At 37.7% G+C, this 21,065-nt stretch overlaps 1 protein-coding gene across 1 annotated transcript in view; it reads left to right on the top strand.

Moving 5' to 3' along the window:
- Nucleotides 1-292: 292 nt before the first annotated feature.
- The window catches only part of Kcnip4 (potassium voltage-gated channel interacting protein 4), a gene marked incomplete at its 5' end in the record, with an annotated part of 143,700 nt that continues 122,927 nt past the window's right edge, over nucleotides 293-21,065 (top strand). The window contains 1 exon segment of the mRNA XM_017797199.2: nucleotides 293-394. Within this exon segment, the coding sequence (XP_017652688.1) occupies nucleotides 293-394 (102 nt within the window).

Raw genomic sequence — 21,065 nt, 5'->3', positions numbered from 1 at the left:
TTTGCTTTTTATCTAAGGCCTAAAATAAGCACTAAATTATTCCTGTCATACAGTAAAATTCCTTCATTCTGTTTTCACTTGCTAATCAGTGTCTTTAATGCAACCTAAGAAAAAGTTGTGAAGAAAACTTAGAGAGAAAACTTTGAGGGTTCCTAACCCACTGCCTGTGATTGCCTGAGTGAGCACCTGGCTGTCTCCCCATCCTGCCGGCCCAGCTCCCCTGGTGACCCCTGCAGCCCTGAGGGTCCCTGTGCGCAGACAGCATTAACAGAACCGATCATGTATTTTCTAGGTTTCCTCTACGCTCAGAACAGCACCAAGCGCAGCATTAAAGAGCGGCTCATGAAGCTCTTGCCCTGTTCAGCTGCCAAAACGTCGTCTCCTGCTATCCAAAGCAAGTTTACTTTTCTTTTCGCCCCAAGTGTTTGTTTTATTTGTTTAGGTCTGCATGCATTGCAATTCTCTGCTTCTAAAAAGAATTGATACATCAACTCTTAGAAAAAGATGTCTGTTTTTAGGCTCCTGTTTACCTGAAACACTGATGTGCAATTATGAAGCGATTCGTATGTGACGGACTGAAAGCTCCTTGTCGGTGACAAGAACCCGTGCTTCCAAACATGGGGTCATTTCTTGTGGCCTGAGACATTAAGCTAGATCTATGAGCACTGAAATTGCTGTTTCCTAACTTGGTAGCACAACAGCTGAATACATTAAGCTATATTGTTTTGTAAGCTTATTTTTTAATTGTCACATAAAATGGACAGATTTGTAGAACGCCACGTAATGCTTTGAAATTATATCTGTCTATATCTATGTCTATATCTATATCTATATCATATATATACACACACAATGTTCAAATGTGATGGATAAACATCTATATTCTCAAAGACTTTTCTTTGCTGTAAAAATATTTAAATCCCAGGGGCTGGAGAGATGGCTCAGCGGTTAAGAGCACTGACTGATCTTGCAGAGGACCCAGGTTCGATTCCCAGCATCCACATGGTGGCTACGAATCGTTCTTAACTCCAGTTCTAGGGAATCAGAAACCCTCTTCTGACCTCTGCGGCATTGCACGACACGGGTACATGGGTACATGACATGGGTATATATGCAGATAATACACTCATACACATAAAATATAAATAATAAAATATTTTTTAAATATTTAAATCCCCCACTTCTAGCTTTTCTGGAATACATAATTATTGTCACCAATGGCCACTCAGTGTACAATAGAACCCAAGATCTTATTTATCAGATATAATTACAGCTTAGTACTCCTTAGTCAGCCTTTCTCATCCCTCCCTCCCAGCTGCTTTCCGGCTCTGGTAACCACTATTCTGCTCTCGACTTCCACGAGGTCAACTGTTTCAGGTTCCATACATGAGTGAGGTCACACAGTACTTGGATTTCTGTGTCTGACTTATGTCACTTAACGTAATGATCTATAGTTCCATCCATGTTTTCACATGTGGTAACATTTTATTTTCATAGTTGATTAGTAGTCCACTGCATATATGAACTACATTCGATCTATACATTTATGCAGTGATGGGCACCTAGATTAATTCCGTTTCCTGACTATGGTGAGTAGTTCTTCAATAACATGGGAGGATGTGTGTCTCTGACATGATTACATTTTTTAGAAATATCTATACTGTCCGTAATGACTGTCTCCTTATAATTTCTTGACTTCTATGTAGTGATTTAGATACTGCTAAGCTTCAGAAATGTCAGATTGGTAAATAAAAATACTAAGTTTTTTTAACCTTTTTCCTGTATTTATTCTCTCCCCATATTAGTCAAGGTTCTCTAGAAAAACAGGACCAATATAAAAATACACACATAGGTATGCACATCAAAATACATGCATACACATCTATACATTGCATGTATAAATATATATATACACATATATTCTGTATCTTCACACATAAGTAAAACTATGTATGGCTTTCAGGACTGTACAGTTGCCAGGCTAGAAAGCTTGACAGAATTTGATACTATAGCACAGAATCAGAATTTCTTCTTGAGAAAGCCTCACTTTTCACTCAAGACTTAGTTACCTCAGACTCATCTACTCTATCCAGAATAATCTATCCCTTACTTTAGGTCAGTGATTATAGATGTCATCACTTCTACAAAATACTTCCAGAGCAGCACTTCCATTAGGGCTTGATTAAATAACTGGGTGCTCTAGCCAGGTTGGCACATGAAGCTAGTTAGCATGCTGCCTGTCCTCACACCCATACAACTCCATGCCATACTTGATGATTAGAATATCGAGGATTAAAAAAAATCAACTAATTTTATAAAAATAATAAGCCTAATTTATGGTGTGAATTTGTAAATATTCTATGCACAAACACACTTTCATTCATTTATTTCTAAGCATCAAACAACTTTTAGGATTAGACAGAAGTTGGTGGTCCTTCCCAGTAGAGAAATAAAGCATAAAGAAATGAAGGGAAATATCCAAGTTGTGAGGGTAGAAGCATATTTCTACCTATTCCTTTTATATTCTGTAGCACTATTTTATATGAACTCATGGGCTCCATTGGTGATTTTAAAATGTAAATGACCTACAATTTCACCATTCTGCACAACACAAATGGAGAAAACACAGGAAGAAAATCAACTAACCAAGTACATCCAGTCAAGAGTCCTAGAATAGAAAAATATTTTTCCAGTGGTCTGGACCAAAGGTAATATACCTACCACATACTAAGCTACAATGGGTATACTTATTCACTTAACAAATATTCATCGTAAGTTGGTGATTGTGCCTTGTGCTGAGAGTAGTGAATAAAACACATTTTAAAGTATAGAGCAGAATCTAAAACAAGAAACATACAGGAGTCTATTCAACCAGACTCTGCATTGCATTATATGGGGGAAAGGTGACAAAAAAAACGGTTTTTCCAAGTCCTCATTCCATGTACACAAATATGAAAAGTATTAACGGGATCCGTTGTTTTGTTTTTCTTTCACTGCACACATACACACACAGCGGCTCACAATAAGATATAACATGTCAGGGGCAACCAGCCGTAATGCAGAAGAATGAAAAGCCTTAATCCAGTAGGAAGCTGAAGCTTCGTAGATTTATGAGCAGCACTTGGCAGTGACTGCTGCTTATTACAGCCATTGCTTTTCTTCTTTCAAGGTGGAGTCAAATTTGCTAATTTGTTGTATATTTTCTAAAAACCTAGTCATTTGTGTTATATGCAGGTAAAATATAACCATCAAATGGATTGCTGTGTTCGCTTAGTGAAGAAAAAATTGTCAGATCCTGTTAGCATTTTTCTTTCACCAATACGTGACATATTTGTATCTACTGAGGATGCAAATCAATTTTAACTCTATCCTATCCTAAGAAGATGCTTCTTGAATAAACAAACAAAAATATACTGAACACAAGCAATCAGAATGACTAAAACTTCATATTTCCAAGTTGAATATTCTCATCCACCCGGGAAATTCAAAGCAAAACTACACTGTGATCATTTCATCTCAGTCAGAATGGCTATCATAAAGAAAACAAACAACAACAAATAATATTGAGGAAAGCGGACCCTTATCAACCACTAGAAGAAAGCTAAATAGGTCCAAACACTATAGAAATCAGTGTAGAGATTCCTCAAAAACTACAAGCCACACTCCTGTATACCGAAAGGATTCTAATTCAGCCCATCACAGAGATACCAACACCTCCATGTTTATTACAGCACTATTCACAACAGCCAAGTAAGGGAGTCACCCTAGGTGTCCAGCAACAGATTAATAAAAAAAGAAAATGTGGTATACATACACAATGGAGATTTTTATTTTAAAATATTATTTATTTTTATTTTCTGTGTATGAGTGTAATGCCTGCATGTAGTTAGGTGCACCCATGTCATGCAATGCCCACAGAGGTCAGAAGAGGGCGTTGAATCTCCTGGAACTAGACTTACAGATTCTTGTTAGCCACCATGTGGGTGTTAGGAATCGAACTCAGATCCTCTGCCAGAGCAGCCAGTGCTCTTTACCACTGAGTCGTCTCTCCAGCTCCTATACAATGGAGTTTTATGCCGCTATAATGAAAAATAAAATTATATCCTTTGGTAGAGAATGAAAAATGTACCGTGATTTCATCATATTAAGCAAAATAAGCCACATGCAAAAAGACAAATATTGCATACTTTTTCTCTTTTGTGGATACTAGATTTTATAAAGATGCATAAAACCACGTATATGATCATACTTGAAATATATATTTCTATATAGCCAATATATATAGAAAATGTTTCTAAAACCCACCACCATATACAATGAATATATACCAATTTATAAAAATGAAAACTAGCTGTTGCTGATACCTTACTAGACACAACAGATGATTGGTGGACCCTATAAGTCTTTGGATTTAAAACTCTCTAACTGATGGCAACCACATTCCAAGTAGCCAACAATCACAAGAAAATACGTGATATAGAAGTGGCCTACTTGGGGCCTGGAAAGATTACTCAGTGGTTAAGACCACTGGTTGTTCTTGCAGAAGACCCAGGTTTGAATCCCAGCACCCACATGGCAGCTAACAACTGTCCATAACTCCAGTTCCAAGGGATCTAGCAGCCTCTTCTGTCCCCTGCGGGCATTGTATGACACAGGTCCATTTACCTACATGCAGGCAAAACACTCATACACAAAATAATAATAATAATAATAATAATAATAATAATAATAACAATAACAATAATAAAAGAAGTAGCTTACTTGGAAAAGTGGACAATGAATTATATTACTATATTAGCAAAGTATTCATGGACTAGAGCCTTCCAACTGGACACACTGCTAAAAAGATGTCATGTGAATAGAGGGTAAGATGTAGGTAGGCAAACCAAGCATCAGATCAGCAGAGAACCCTAGGTCCCTCAGAAGAAAATCATGTCCACCTGATCTCTGCATTCTGGGTCCAAGAAAACCCAAAGATTACTTTTGATTGCCCTGAGTGGCTCAAGGCCTAAATTACTGGCCTATCAGTGGCAGAGGGAATTTTTGCCACTGATTTCATGAAATTTCTAATGGTCTGAGTCTGCGAGTTAACTTCTTAATAGAAAAACAAAAGCTCTTATTGCATTATGAATCACTTTGATGGCTTAGGCTTTGAAGGAACATAAGAAGACATCTATCCCATTTCCCCATTTTACCCCCCAAATTCCTTGGTCATTGCCAGAGAACAGCACTGCTTCCACTGAAAGCCACCTACCTGTGAGACTGTTGCCATCTTTAGGGAACAGTTACAGTCAGCCAAAATAGTGCTAGTCCCACCCTGAAAGCAAGACACAGTGGATCTGCTACTCCTCCTGTGGCACAGCTTTCTTTTTACCACTCTCTTTTCTCCTCCTCCTCTTTCTCTTCCTCTTTCTCTGCCTCCTCGTCCTCCTCCTCTTCCTCATTCACTTCCTCCCCTTTTATTTATAGTCATTTGTTAAATACAGACTTGAAATATCATGCTGACCATTTATTCTTCAAACTAAAACATTGAAATAAGTACTACATCATAAATAATTGCTGAATCAAAGACCATATATATTTTGAACTGTTTAAAGATAAAGTATTTTTAAAAAGGCAAAACATGATTATCCCTAAAATTCATATTTCACAGCATAAATCGTGATATTGATGTTTGAGAAAATAGACAAACTTTAAAGATTCTAACTACCTTGGAATGATGATGTTGGAAGACAATGCATAGCTTTGAAGAGAGAGAAGCAATAGATTCAGGCAATGGTTTAGGGCTTTCTCCATTCAAACCACTGGACTGGAGTTCAAAAATTAGAAGTAGGTGTAATCTATAGAGAATGAACTTAGAATATAGATCTGCCTATTGCTATAACTCCCAAACAAGTGTGAGGAATGAGATAGGGATAGGGATAAAGGCTGACAACAGCTGGCCAGTGAACGAAGGATTGTCTTGATGACGTTTGTTTGCCTATCTCAATGTCCAGGACTATCCACGGATGTTTCAGTGTCCATCTCAAGAGATTTATGAAACAGCCAAATGTAGCAGGTTAATCATCCTCACACAGCAGCACTCCAGACTTTCCCGTCATTCTCCAACGTCGACAGCTTCCCACTGGCCAAAGTTACTTTTCTCCTCTTCTCTAGTTCCCCATTCACCAGAGGATGGTCACTAAAGTATAGTCAGCTTTCTCCCTGGCATGTCTTATGAATTTACTTCATTACATCTTGAGCTATGGCACTGGTTGAGTTCACTTAATTCTTCCAAGAATGACTGGATGAAGTAGAGGGAGGCATCACCCTGGCACATATTGGACTTCTGTTGTGCTTATTGCTAAACAAAATCTTGGAGTTGCAGTGCCCCATAATCGCTATATTTAGTCTTTATTCCATGCTATTGCTTTTGTTTTATTCCAAGGGACTAAATGAAGCAGGCAGGATACTCAAGGGGAACAGGTTACTACTGATTCACTTCTCTCATAGAACTTTTTTGGGAAAAAGGAACAAATGGGGAAAACAGTGTGGAGAATTCTTAAAAAAACCAAAAGTGAACCTACCATATGACCCGGTTATACCACTCCTTGGCACATGTCCAAAGGCCTCTCCTATTGCAGAGACACTTGTACATTCATGTTTGTTGCTGCTCTTTTCACAATAGGTAAGAGATGGAAGCAGCCTAAGTGTCCCTCAATTGACAAGTGAGTAATGAAAATGTGGTACATTTACACAGTGGAGTTCTATTCAACAGTAAAGAAAACACATACAATTTCTTAATGATGGGATGGCTACCATGAAGAAGCAAACCTGTGACAATGTTTTGGAAAGTGGATGTGAATTAGTAAGATAGATGGGCTAGGTTAGGACAAACCTCATTAATGAAGTGATATCTGAGAATATCTGAGACCTGACAAGAGGAAAGGTGTAACGTGATGGTCGGGAGCCCTGTTCCTTACGGAAGAAGAGAGCATAGCATATTCCAGATACAGAATGACTTGTGACAGTCAGAAAAAAAATATATTGTCATGGGATTAAATAAGGTAATTCACATGAAGTACTTAATGCATGAAACATCATTAGTATAAATATATGACATTTTAGCTCAGTATTATCAATGACCTAAAACAAGTTATTATTTTCCCTGTATACGAACTAAGAAATTTAGGCACAGAAGAAGAAAACAGCTTTCCCAGTGAGCCTGTCTAGGTTTATAACACCAAAGCCTCTGCTTCATCAACTTATCAGGGTGAGCAGTGTTTATCACCTCTGACACTGATTGGGCAAGCCTCTGTAGCTCTACCCCAGTTGCATTTTTTAATATGAGTCTTCAAAATAGAAATCTGAAAAGTTATTGGATCTGAATTTCTGCTTCAAGGAATGTAGATTTTTCCAACCCTACCTCTCTCTTTTTCTCTTCTCTGATTGATTCTCTTTTAGTCCTTCCCATTGGCCAAATTCAATGGGAAGACAGAATGTAAAAATATATAGACATTATTACCATAAATTTCAGCTTCTCTACCCAGAGCAGCCGTGAGGGGGTAGAGAATGGTGTCAGGAGAACATAGGAAGATGTTACTTCCCAAATTCCATAAATTTTTATAAGCTAGAAATTGTATCTATAAAACCAGTATGAATCTCAAAGTCAGTCACATGACTTCTCAGTTTATTCTTTTCCTTTTCTTTTCTTTTTGGTCTTTTGAAGAAAGGGTATGTCTGTAGCCCCAGCTGGCCTGGAATTCACTGTATAGACCAGACTGACCTCAATCTCACAGAGATCTGCCTATCTCTGCCTCTGTCTCCTGAGTGCTGAGATTAAAGATGTGCACCAACCACTTTGCCAGGTCCTTCTTATAATATTTACCCTTCAACCCATAACCTACAAGTAGCACATAAAATGCTTATTGAACTGAGTGGATGTCTTTAGGATTGAGGAATTTAACCCCTCACTTCACAGATGGCTTAGTATCAAGAAGTTCCTACCAGCAGCACAGATATGAACACAGATATGTTTTCTTTACAAACTAAATGCTGACAAGTGGCTGAGTAACTGAGTCATTCACTTTATCTCTGAAAAATAGCAATCATTCTCTTGTTTATTCAAAGGACATTATAATAACTGAAAGGGTAGTTACTGATAATAGTCAGGAATGCAAACAAAAAACACACATTCAAACATTTGACTGTATGTGTTTGTCTTTATACGCATTTTTTATTTAAATTTGGATCATAATAACATCCATTTAGTGATATCTCAGTGTTCCCATTCAAACAAAATAATTGATTGGCTAAATTAAAACTTTATTCCATGACTTTTGTTTATTTGAGCAGACACAAAGAGCGGATGAGACAGGGTCATCTTGAGATGAGACTAACTTATAACTGATAAGCCACAACTGGCTTATTGCAATGAATAATTATGAAGTATAATTTCCTAACTGTATTTCAGATTTTTGGTGTCAAATACAGCTTAAGGCTTCAGTGAGTCTTATTTTTTCTGGTGACATCTTGATCATGGAAAGTTTCACATGCCTTTGTTAGCAGAGAACCCACCAGCAGAGAACCCATCAATGTTAGTGGATTTGTTTTAAAAAAAAAATAGCTTCAACTGCCAACATGATACCAATTAAAAACAGAAATTGCCACCAGGAGACTTTAGAAAGAAGTTTGGTCTTCTGATAATTAATGGATCTCACACTAAATTTCCTCAGTGAATTTAGCTAAAATCTCCAACCTAGATATATAGTCAGGAAAATTGTTAGAGGAGCTGAGGAATGATTCAAGAAATTTTGTAAACTTTATTTTTAGATATTTTTAGGGAGAAAGTAATTTTGTTATATTTATGAGCACTAAAATTGTTATGATCAAATCCTCAGATATTAACTTACTTCAAAATGTCTATCATTACTCTGAGTCTGATACAGTTCAGAATGCTTTATACAGTGCAATTTATTATAAAATAGAAATAGTCACACAAGATGGACACCGTTTTACAGAATCAGAAACTGAGGCATGAGTGGTAAATGACTTTGCCTGGGTTGCATCACCAGGAAGAGGAAGGGAAGGGGCTGAACCCCACTGTGGCACTCCATCGTCCACAAACTTTATTCATTCTCTAGCTATGTTCAATGCTTTGACCGGATATACAGTGTCATTTTATGAAAACACAAGATCTTTCTTCATTTGTTCCTTAACCTGAGACATGCATGTGCAGGCCATGTATCTGCTGATGTAGTGATGGCCCTTGAATGAATGCTTTTCTGCTTGTGGACCACTATTTACAGGAACTGGAAACTATGGCCAGGTCTTCTTCCAGGTAGCACTACAGGAGCCACTAAGATAGATTTCTTATTTCTAGGTAAGGATTGTGGGTGTCTTAGAGTCATGAGGAATTTCCTTTCTTCATATTTTAGCACCCATGAGATGTCATGTAGGAAACATTAGAAGCTTCATTTATCCCATATTTAAAACCAAATTGGTATTATCAGTTACTTATAGTGATATAGGTTAGTAATCAGAATATTTGTTTCCTACCTTTGTAGAGAATTTTTATAGATGTAACTTTCTCTTGAATATCTTATTTCATGTTCATGAAATTCCTGTGAGAAGAACAAATCCCAGGAGTTATAGTCTCCATCTTTTAAAATGAAAGACTAGGAGAGAGAGACAGAGACAGAGACAGAGACAGAGAGAGAGAGAGAGAGAGAGAGAGAGAGTGAGACAGAGAGATCTGAATTACTAACGGGCACATACATATTTAATGGTCTAATGGCCAAAGGAAAATAAGGTATTCTGTGTCCTGGTCCATCAAATATCTACAAAGAATCCTTATTAAATTGTGAGCTGGTTTTGATATAGGTCAACCAGAGGTAGGAGTCTTAGAACAGCTATTATTATCGTCAGGTTTACTGGCTTTCATTTCAACATGACAGTGAGTTATAGAGCACTGTTTTAAAGGTAATAGTGCCAGGCACAAGGGAATGTCTGAATTACTTCATCTGAAGGTTGATGTTGTACTGAAATAGACACACATGCCTAGATCACTCAGGTACAAGGAATGCAAATTCAAAGTTGTAAGAGGCACTACTAGACAGAAGTTTGCTTTAAGGAGAAAATGTGATAGCTTATTTAGTTCAAATCCTAGTTTCATGAGTGACAAGCTATAGAAAATTCAAGGAACTTGTTGAACCTTTTTAGGTTTTAATTTCCTCATCTATGCTATAGATATTGTAATGGTAAATAATCTTTCTGCTTGCTCAAAGGATTAAATGCACGTGAAGGTTTTAGGACTTTTATTTTAACGGACAATCTTGCTGTTATTCTAATACCTCCACAATGATCACAGCCACTGGGCTCACTTAGATGAGCCTGAGTAACATCAAGATGTATTTTACAGTGTTTGCATTTCGGCAGGGCCCTTTGGAGAAGAACCATGGGCAAAAGCAGATGCTGAAAAGATAAAATGTAACATGGTCAGGAGGAGCAAGGAGGGGGAAAGAGATGAGTGTTGAGTAACTTTCCCTAGGATCAGATGAACAAGTGTTTTTCACCACCAGTAGGGCACAGATGGCAGACCAAAGAAATGATTCCACCTGTCTAGGTTGGTAACCCAAAGAGTTTATGGGGGAGACTTACGATAGCACGGATGAGCGGTTACTCAGGAGCACCGATGTCTCAGAGGCAGTTGTATTACAGGAAGTCCACCCAGAAAGCATAGGTCACAGCTCACAAAAGCTGCATCCTTGACGCTCCCTGCATAACTGGAAAGCAGCTCCACAGAAATCCTGCTCTCTAGAAGTAGTTTAATGTTTGTACAACCGTGGGGAGAAGCCTTGAGACTCTTGTGCTTCCAGAACTACCTGAGTCTTAGAAATTTCTTGAGCTTTTTAAGCTTCATTCTCAAATCTCCTGGTTCTACCTCCTCCCTCCAGGAGGGTAGATTTCAATAACAAAGAAGTATCTATGTAAGAAATGTACAGAAAGCTATGCTGAGACCGGGTTTTGAAAGGACTTGCAAACAACACATGATACCTTTCCATAACTGTGACAAAATGCCTGAAAAAAACAACTTATATGAAGGTAAGATACATTTTAGATTATGGGTTCAGAGATTTCAGTTCATAATTAGTTGACTCCGATGATTTTAAGCAAGGCAGAACATTCTAGAGAGAGTAAGACTGTTTTCCCCTTGATGGCCATGAATTAAAAAGAGAAAGGAAGGAAGCGGTAGAGAGCCCAATGTACTTTCAAGGTGGGCCCTCAGTGGTCTAATTTCCTCCAACTTCACTCCATCTTCTAAAGCTTCCTTAACATCTCAAAATGCCACAGGCTGGTGACTAAGTCTTCAGCCGGTGAACCTTTGGAAATTAAGGCCCAAATCATAATACAATATGGGGCTACATTTACTTTGCAAGGAGGCAGTGAGACGTTTATTTTTTTTATACTTTATTATTTTTTCTTTTATATGTATAAGTGCATTGCCTGCTTGTATCTAAGGGCACCCATGTCAAGCAATCCTCATGGAGGTCAGAAGATGGTGTCCGATGCCCTTACTGTTGATAGCCACCATGTAAGTACTGGGAACTGAACCTGAGTCCTCTACAAGAGGAGCCAGTGCTCTTAACTGCTGAGCCATCTCTCCATCCCCTCAAGGAGGCCATGAGACTTAAACTGAAGCGTGAGTCTTTGTCTTAATTGAAGATTGGGGATGGATAGAGTCAGCTAGGAGCAGAGGGAGCTAGAGAGCAGTTCTACTTCAGAAGGACTGATTTGAACTTAAAGCTAGAAAAAAGACTAATAGCGAGTAAAGCACACATATAAAGAAAAGACACGGGTAGGACGTCAAACTGTTGGCCAAACCCCCTGGAGTTCTAACTCTGAATCAAGTAACTAACTGAAATACAGAATAATAATTAGACACAAAAATAAATGATAAAGCAGTTTAAAAAAGAAAAGAGGAAAGAAAGGAAAATTAGTCAAGAAGGTACTTTAGAAATCTATGCAAGAGCATTTAAACACAGATTAAACATGACAGACCTTTATAGAAAGGACAAGGGCTAGAGACAGCTCAGCGCTTAGGAGAACGAACTGCTCTTGCAGAGGATTTGGGTTCAGTTCCCAGCACCCACATGATGACTAGCAACCATCTATAATTCCAGTTCCAGGGACTCCGACACCCTCCTCTGACCTCCACAGGCACTGCAAAACACAGGTGTAGTTACATGCATGCAGGTAATACACTCACACAAATAAAAATAAAAAATCTAATGAAAAAATGAAAAGACAAATAATAATAAAGAACATGAAGTTGAGGCATGGTAAGGTGGGTAGATGGGGGAGAGAGAATTTTTAAAAGCATCGTTATAAAGAAAAAAATCTCTGCAAGAGACTATATCATTAGCCACTTTTTATGGAGCGTACAGCTGCAGTGTTAGATTACACTAACACTGGTGTGGAGGTCCTGCTACTGTTAACTGCAAGACAGATAAGTACAGTTACATTCCCATGTAAAAGAGAAAACTTAAATTAAAAAAAAAAACAGGAATTAAATGATTAACTCAAGATTTCATAATTATCCTGTATCAAAGAAGCTTAGCATTGTAATACCAGTATAACAATAGCAATATAATACTGAGAGAACTCACCCCAGAATCTCCTATGAGCAAGAGATGATAAAGTTCTAAATAACAGGTAATAGTGGTGGACAGTGAAGGTAGACTCCACATAACAATGAAGGTATAATTGGAAATATTGAGAAGCAATTGGTAGTGTTGCGTCCATGGTAGAACAGAAACAAAGTGATACCATCACAGGACCATGGTGGCATTAACCAAGATAAGGATCAGAGAAGGAAGGATGAGAAATGAATAGCTTTATTCAGATATGTTAGCTTAAAATACCTGAAGAAAATAAGTAATCCTTGAAAAACTAAGCAGTCTTTAAGCAGGTTTAATGGTAATTAATGTATCATTTTCTTTTTTTGGTTACCTAAGTGATGGAATTTTTTGTTCCCTGCTTTTCATGACTGTTACTTCCAGCTAAAATGAGTTTGTTGGGCTATTGAGTGATTTTAAAAATATATAATGAGATCAACAAAAAATTATTTTATTAAACCTTTGATGTTGGTTCACCACAATCATTCTATTAATACTCTGATGGCTGTTCATCCGATTAACTGTAAGGCGTTCTTAAACACCTGTTTTCCATATACGTTGACCTAAAAAGTAATATTCAGGCTAATAGGAGTCCAGTCAGTACGTCTGGTTTCTGCTGGCTGTGTTTTCCATATACGTTGACCTAAAAAGTAATATTCAGGCTAATAGGAGTCCAGTCAGTACGTCTGGTTTCTGCTGGCTGTGTTTTGACACTGAAATGGGAACCCAATACTTCATATAGGCTCAATTTTCCACTTCATCAGGTACAAAATACAGGCTATGGCTACATTATCTGTTTCAATTGCAGGGTAAAAGCTTAGTCTTCGTACTTCCAAATCGCCCTCTTTCCAAAGGATTTGGAGCAACAAGTGTGATGGACAGCTTTCCTTAGCAGAAGTGCTAGACCAAGTTTGCTTGCAAAGTTTCATTTCAAAAAAGAGGAAAAGGAAGAATATAAGATAAGTTCGGGAGATGAACTGACAGAGAAAGCCTGATTCACCTTTCAGTAAAGGTTTCATTTGAAACCTTCAATAACAGCACAATTCTACAGTACATCATAGTTTCCACAATACATTGAGGTAAACATATTTTCCACTGGGTATTCTGGTGGTAATAAAAATAATAGTTAATTTCCCTCAGTTACAATAATTAATGTGTGAGATGAGTAGATGTTAGAAGCATCAATCACAGAACCATTTTATAATAGCAGAAAGCATGTTTGGAAAACTAAGATCTACCATTTGCTGTTAAAAATTCTTTAATTTGTAAATCTCAGTTTCATTATTTAATTATTACTATCACCATTTTATGGATGAGAGGCTGGAGATTTGAGATTGTAAGTGAATATCCTTAAGTTACAATACAACTACATAGCAACAGATCTGGAGCAACCCCAGGTCATTTGATTATTTGATAAAATTGTCAGAAGCACGTGCTACACAGCAGGTATTTTGCTACTATGTACAAAAGATACATTAAAAAAAAAAAAAGAAGCCAGACCTGAAGAACCCCACCATGATCAAATGCATTCCTGTGCTTTGCAGCTTCATAAAGTCCTTCAGAGTCAGTGTTTTAAATGTTAAATACACAGCAGTGGATTTCAGCCTCCCAACAGCAGTGTGCAAATGGGTCCACTAGACTAAGCACTCTGCCCAAGTTCACACAGCTAATAAGAATCAGAAGGCAGATTCAAATCAAACTCAAACTCAGCAAGTGATTTTCTATAGCCCTCACTCATAAAGATTCTAGAATAATGCTCACTTAGTAAGTAGGCAATAACAATCATTACTGTTGTGTTCTATTGATTAATTAATACCTGCCAGTAAGTAATTCAAATAATCTTTCAGAACAACTTTGTGAAATTGACAGAAATAACATTCCTAGTTTACACATTTTTTAAAATGAGGCTTGGAAAGGTTAAATGCATTGTTAAGTGCCAGAATTGAGAAATAGACCGGGGGGCTGTGGTAACTGCTTAATTTGCTAATTTGATCTGAGGTACTGTTCAGCTCATTGTACTGAGGAAAACACTAGACATTACTATTGATAATACAATACTATAAATATTAGCAGAACACTACTATTAATCAAATGCTTACTATACACCAAACACACACACACACACACACACATATATACATATATATATATTGTACCATTCTAGTTAGAATGTATAGTAATCCAACTCCCTGATCTTGGGGACTATTTCTGTTAATTTATAATACTAGGTATATGAGGGAGCAAAGCCACGCAAACTTTTATAAATGTACCCTGTTCACACAATAAATTTCCAGTTTCCATTTGGACTAAATAATCTTACCTTTTTTAAACCAAGTAACAAACTTACACATACAAGGAACAAAATAAGATCCAGACTAATGCTCAAATTATTTAGTATTTTCCTTTAGGCATATCTATTATGGATAAATGTAGTATTCCAATGTTAAGGTTATAACTGAAGTCAGCTCCAAAACCTTCCCCATCTACACCACGAAAACATTATCACTCCTTCCTAAACCCACCCAACCTCTCTCCCTAGGAATTTTCTCCTTTGTCAAAGATTTGATCTACTACCATCCCCCCCTCTAACTCACCTAATGAATCAGGCATTGTATTTTGTAGATATATATTTCTCAACATTTCTTCTTTGCAGCTCTTTTAAATACACGTTTTAAGTTAGCATTCTCTAAAAAGATGCATTTTCTTCCTTTTATTTCTGTAATAAAGTGAGTAGATGAAAACCTTTTCCAAAAAATTAAGGCTCAAAGTTGGTCATTAACTGTTGTCTTCTAATTTCCTTAATATAACCTTGCCATCTCTCAGCTTGATGCTCGCCTTTCATTTTAGACAATTAGATGCCAGTTCCAGAATTCAGCATCAGATTGCTTGCATTTAAATCTTAACTCTATAGCTTCTATCTCTATATCCTTCATAAATTATGTCTCTTCTTCTGAAATTGTTTTCCACATGCATACATGCAAGATAATAGTATTTCTGTACAGAACAACTGTAATGCTTAGATATATGAATGAAAGTGAAAATAATTTTCCTCCTATAAAAAGCCACTTTGTGGTGGTGCACGCCTTTAATCCCAGCACTCGGGAGGCAGAGGCAGGCAGATCTCTGTGAGTTCAAGGCCATCTAGTCTACATAGTGAGTTCCAGGACAGCTGGGGCTTCAGGGAGACCCTGTCTCAAAAAGACCAAAATACCAAAAAAAAAAAAAAAAAAAGCCAGTTTGACCCAGCACCTGCTTCTATGTGAAATCAGGAGTTTACTAAAACCTCTGATACTGAGGAAATGCTTTTTGCTAAAGGTCATTGTAACAGCTGCTTGGCAGAAGGCTAGAGGAAGAGTCAAATCATGAGGGTTTAGGCCAAGCTCTGCAACTGGTGTGCCCAATAGCTTTTGATTTACAGCCCTTGAAGGTAAGGCTCTGTATCTAAATATGAAAATACAAGTTTAAGGTCTTGATTCAAGGCCACCTCCACTTCCAACATAATTCTGTTTTATACTTAAAGCCAGTTGCTACTAGCTTTGTGATATTATTAGGCTGCATATTTCTATATAAACAAGGTATCATTTGCCCTTCTTCTCCGGGGTTAAGAACACTTAATTTCATGAGCCCTAGAACTACATTTCGCAGAGTTCATACCTTAACTCTTGTCAAATGATTTATTTTCTCAGTGTCAATGTCTTCAGTGGAATACAACATCATTAGCATGGTATTAGAAGTTTTATAAGTTGATAAAAAGTTTATGCATACCAAATGATATGTTATAAGTGAGCCTTATCAGATTTTTAGGACACACAGGGGAACATCTAACATAGTTCAAGAGAAACTTCTGTTGGGCAATTTAAATTTTTAGAGAATTTCATATGTGTATATAATGTGTTTTGATCAAATCAGTCCCCCATTTCTTCCCCTCCAACCCTTCCCATATTCCCCCACCACATTTCCCCTCCCAATTTCATGTGCTCATTTTAAAATTTTTTCTTTAGCCCTCGGAGTTCACTTACAGCTATGAGTACTGGAGCATGGGCATCCTCTCGGGGGCTGACACTGAACAAGACTGACTCTCCCTTCCCCAGCAGCCATAGGTGGCACCAATGGTTTCTAAGCTACAGGTGGGACTTCCAGAGCCTCTTCCCCATCATGCTGGGGTTTTGTCTGGCTTTATTGTGCAGATACCAACACACAGTAATAGCTGCTGTGAGCTCATGTGTGTAACAGTACTGTTATATCTGATAAGTACTGTTTGCTTCAGATGCCCACTACCTCTGGTTCTTAGGATCTTTGTAGTCCCACTTCCTGGTGGATCCCTGAGCTTTAATGTGAGGGGGTACAATATAGATGCCCCACTTAAAGCTTAGCACTCCTAAGTCTCTGTTAGGGCATTCTAATTTAGTGAACAAATCTAGGCTATCTTCATCTTTCACTGTGTTTCATTACTTTTGAAAATTTTTCTTTTTGACCATGCTGACTCCCAGCATGTTGCCTTTCTTTAATAGAATATCAGTTTTCTCTGATCTGTCTTTATGGGTAAATTCAATCACATGCCTTGTTCCCATTCCTTGCCTCTTATCATCTATACTGTAGATTGTTTCTGTATGTATAATATCTGGTAGTACAATTTTTATTTCCTTCATTTACCAAAAATCAGTATTGACCCTATCACCTAGAATATAACATAGTCATAATGAGTCATTCATGACTTACTATAGTAATTACATACTTAATGCTGATAAGTAGTATAATTAGGTGATGCTAAAAATCTAAGCTTGTTATAATGGAGTTATTTGTGTTTATAAATATGTAGAGAAAATCTATCCACGCATGCTGTGAGGAATAGCTCAGGCAGTTCACCTATGAGTTGTTATATTTTATAGTGATTGAATTCAGTCATGAAATTGCAAAGCAATTCAAGTTCTCTTAGAATGGAAATTTTGATTTCATTGCCGACAAGCACGGTTAACAGAAGATGTTTGAAATAATTGGCCATTTTCAAAGTACTTTTCATTTTTCAATGTGATATATGAATATAAAGTAGTAAGTGCTAATTATAGCATTTTTTTCCATTTTGGTCTTAAAATACACTTAATGCCAGGTTTGAGGAAAAATTTTCAGACTAATGAAAGTTGGGTCCTCTGATGTTCTGGCTCCTCTTTGAAAAGCTGGGACTCTTTAGCATTTCTGATGGTTTGATAGTGTTCTTCTACATAATCTACTTGCAATTAATTGCTCACAGGTTCTTCATGCACATTTCAAAATAGCTCCTAGTGGGTGGATGGGTGAAGGGTTGTAAAGACAGGAAGAGTCAAGAGACTTCCCAGGTCATTACTTTCTTAACATATAGAAACACTGTCAAAAAGTTTAAAGAGATACTTACAAGGCCTGGCCCAGGTTTGAACTCTGTCCATGAAAGTCAAGAGGAATCCAGAAGTTTATGTCAAGTACTCCTCCCTCCACATCAGCTATGGGGTGTGCAGACTTAAGTTATTTCCTTAATCCCTGAGACTGTTTCCTGATTGTCAGGCCAACATCTGTAAGCAAGATGAGCAGAGGGTCTAAGGAATGGAATCCTGAGCACATGGTATGCACCCCAAGTCTCTGCAAGTCTTTGAAGGAAAGAAGGAAAGAAAAAAAAATTTTCCAGGGAGCTTAACATTGAGCTAATGTGTCAAACTGAATAAAACCAAGGAACAACCCTCCCTGTTCCAGAGATCCTCAAGGTTATTTTTCAATGTGAAGGTGAAGAATCTCCAGAAAACTGCAATGTAGCACTAGAAAGCATTGGACAAGCTTGTGGAACCTCCCCCAATAGTTATCACTTGTCCAGAATTCTTCTTAGTTAATAATAGGTAACACATCATTAGCAAAGTATTCAAGATTATCAAGGTGTCACTGCACACTTGCAATGTAGCACTAGAAAGCATTGGACAAGCTTGTGGAACCTCCCCCAATGGTTATCACTTGTCCAGAATTCTTCTTAGTTAATAATAGATAACACATCATTAGCAAAGTATTCAAGATTATCAAGGTGTCACTGCACACCGATCAGTTCGCTAGCAGATCAATTCTATAAAAGATACACCTTAGGAACGAAGTCTCAGAGGAAATCACTAGAAATGAGATAGAGCAATAAAGTCGAAGAAGCTATGGCTTTGGCTAGCCAAATCATTTTCAACTCAAATAGAATCTTAGTCACAGTGCTAATGAAAACTAAATACTTTTTTGAGACAGGGTCTCCTGAGACAGGTTGGTCTTGAACTTGCCATGAATCTAGGCCTGAATACCTCCTTCCCCAGTCTTCCAGGGGATTTCAAGCAAGTGTTCAGTAGTAGATACATTTTCAACTTAGGTCTTATGAAATTTCCATAGGGCACCCCCTGTAGATACGCCTGCTACTCATTCTTAGAGTACTTCAAATAGTCCTCTATCTCTCTGTCTCTGTCTCTGTCTCTCTGTGATTGAGCACTATAGTAAACTAAAGTAGATGCTGTAAGAGTGGCCAGCCAGTGCTCTGGTAGGACCTAAGAAAACAAAAAGGATTAGGGGAGGTAAGATGTCTCGTGAGGTAAAGGTACTTGCCACCAACTCTCACAACCTAAGTTCAATTCCAGTTCCCTAAGACTACATTTTGAAACCATAGAATCAACTCCCATAAGTTGTTCTCTGACTGCTGCATATGTACTGTGTCATGTGCACACCCCCCATTGAATATATTTTAAATTAAAAATACTTTTAAAAGAAGGCTATAGCATCTGAGGTGAAAACTCACCACTGCATGAATGTTTTTAGTTCAGAACTCATGTCAGCAAAAGAGAAACATTATTCTCCAAAGAATGATGTGGTCGCTGCATTAGAACCATTGTGCACACTCACATGCCATTAAGCCATGACTCACACTCATGTTTCTTTGTAAAGCAAGTTCCTCTGTAGCTATTTCCTAAGGGACAGGTAACCTTCATGTGGGGTGAAATTTGCATGATTGTGACAGGATGTAATATGCTTTTCCAGTATTTTAAGAGAAGTTGTTGGAAAGATGCCTATTTTTAAAACTCATCCTGTTGTTCCCCAGTGATTTAAATTCCAATTTCTAGTCCAATTGTGTCATGGCCTGAGGGGCCTGTTGACTCAGACATAGGACAGCCTCGGCCCTTAGAGACTTAAATCTAAGGAAAAAGAACAAAAAGAGACAGCAGGGAGCTCAAGGGTGTCTGGGTTTGGGAATTTGTTGCCTGATTAAAATCAAATCTGTTAGAAGACACATGAATTAAAATATTATTTGCATTCACGATGTCTCAGAATACAAATGCAGCATTGGAATTAGCTCCCTGGCAAGATGCCTGAGTAGCTCTACTTTGACAGGGCCTGGAGACACAGGAGGCCAGAGTCCCACTTGGTTCCATGTCTTCGTCCCTAACAAACCAGTTGCCTCTGCACATATCCATCTCTGTCAGCTCCCAGTCCTATGGCCCCATCCCCTCTACACCTATCTACTTCGTGTTTCTTGTCAGCAGGAAATCCTTTGCTAGCTGGTAACATCTAGACTTGGCACATTTTGATTGGAGAGAAACCGAGGCATATTTGCCACCTAGGATTTTAGAGTTCAAAATATAACTATCATCATCTCTTGCACTAGCATATTGACTAAACTCATGATCACTGTTATCAAAAATCCCCAATGTCACATGACCTTCAATAAGTTATTTAAGCTTCATGAGTGTCAGTTTGTTTCTTGTAAAATAAAAGGCATACTAGGTATTTCACTGAATTTATGTATTAAAATGAGATGAAAGGTGAAAATTCTCTAAGCAAGTATGGTGGTGCACACGTTTAATTCCAGCACTCAGAACTAAGAGGCAAGTGAATTTCTGTGAGATCAAGGCCAGCCTGGTCACAATAGCCAATTCTAGGCCAGCTAGAGCTATAGGGAGACCCCGTCTCAAAAATAAAGTGGCTTTTTATGAAAAAAACTCAGCATTTGCATTTCCCTAATTACTAGTGATGTTGAACACCTTTTAAGATGCTTCTTAGCCATCTTTATTTCTTCTTTTGAGAACTCTCTATTCAGCTCCTTAGGCCATCTTTTAATTAGATTATTTCCCTTTCTTGATTTTTATTTTTTGAGTTTGTTATATATTCTGGATGTTAAACCTCTGTCAGATGTGTTGCTGGTGAATATTTTCTCCCCCTCTGTGGGTTTTCTCTTCACTTCCTTGCTTGGTTCTTTTGATATCCAGAAGCTTTTTAGTTTAATGAGATCCCATTTGTTAATTCTTGACCTTGTTTCCTGAGCATTCGATGTCCAGTCTAGAAAATCCTTTCCTACACCTTTATCTTGTAGGTTATTGCCAATATTTTCTTCTAACAACAGTTTCAGAGTTCCAGGCTTCACATTGAGGT

This window comes from Nannospalax galili, unplaced genomic scaffold, assembly GCF_000622305.1.
Source record: "Nannospalax galili isolate Female #2095 unplaced genomic scaffold, S.galili_v1.0 scaffold874, whole genome shotgun sequence".
NCBI lineage: Eukaryota > Metazoa > Chordata > Mammalia > Rodentia > Spalacidae > Nannospalax > Nannospalax galili.
Note: the sequence above shows the minus strand (reverse complement) of the source record. Positions and strands in the feature narration are given on the sequence as shown.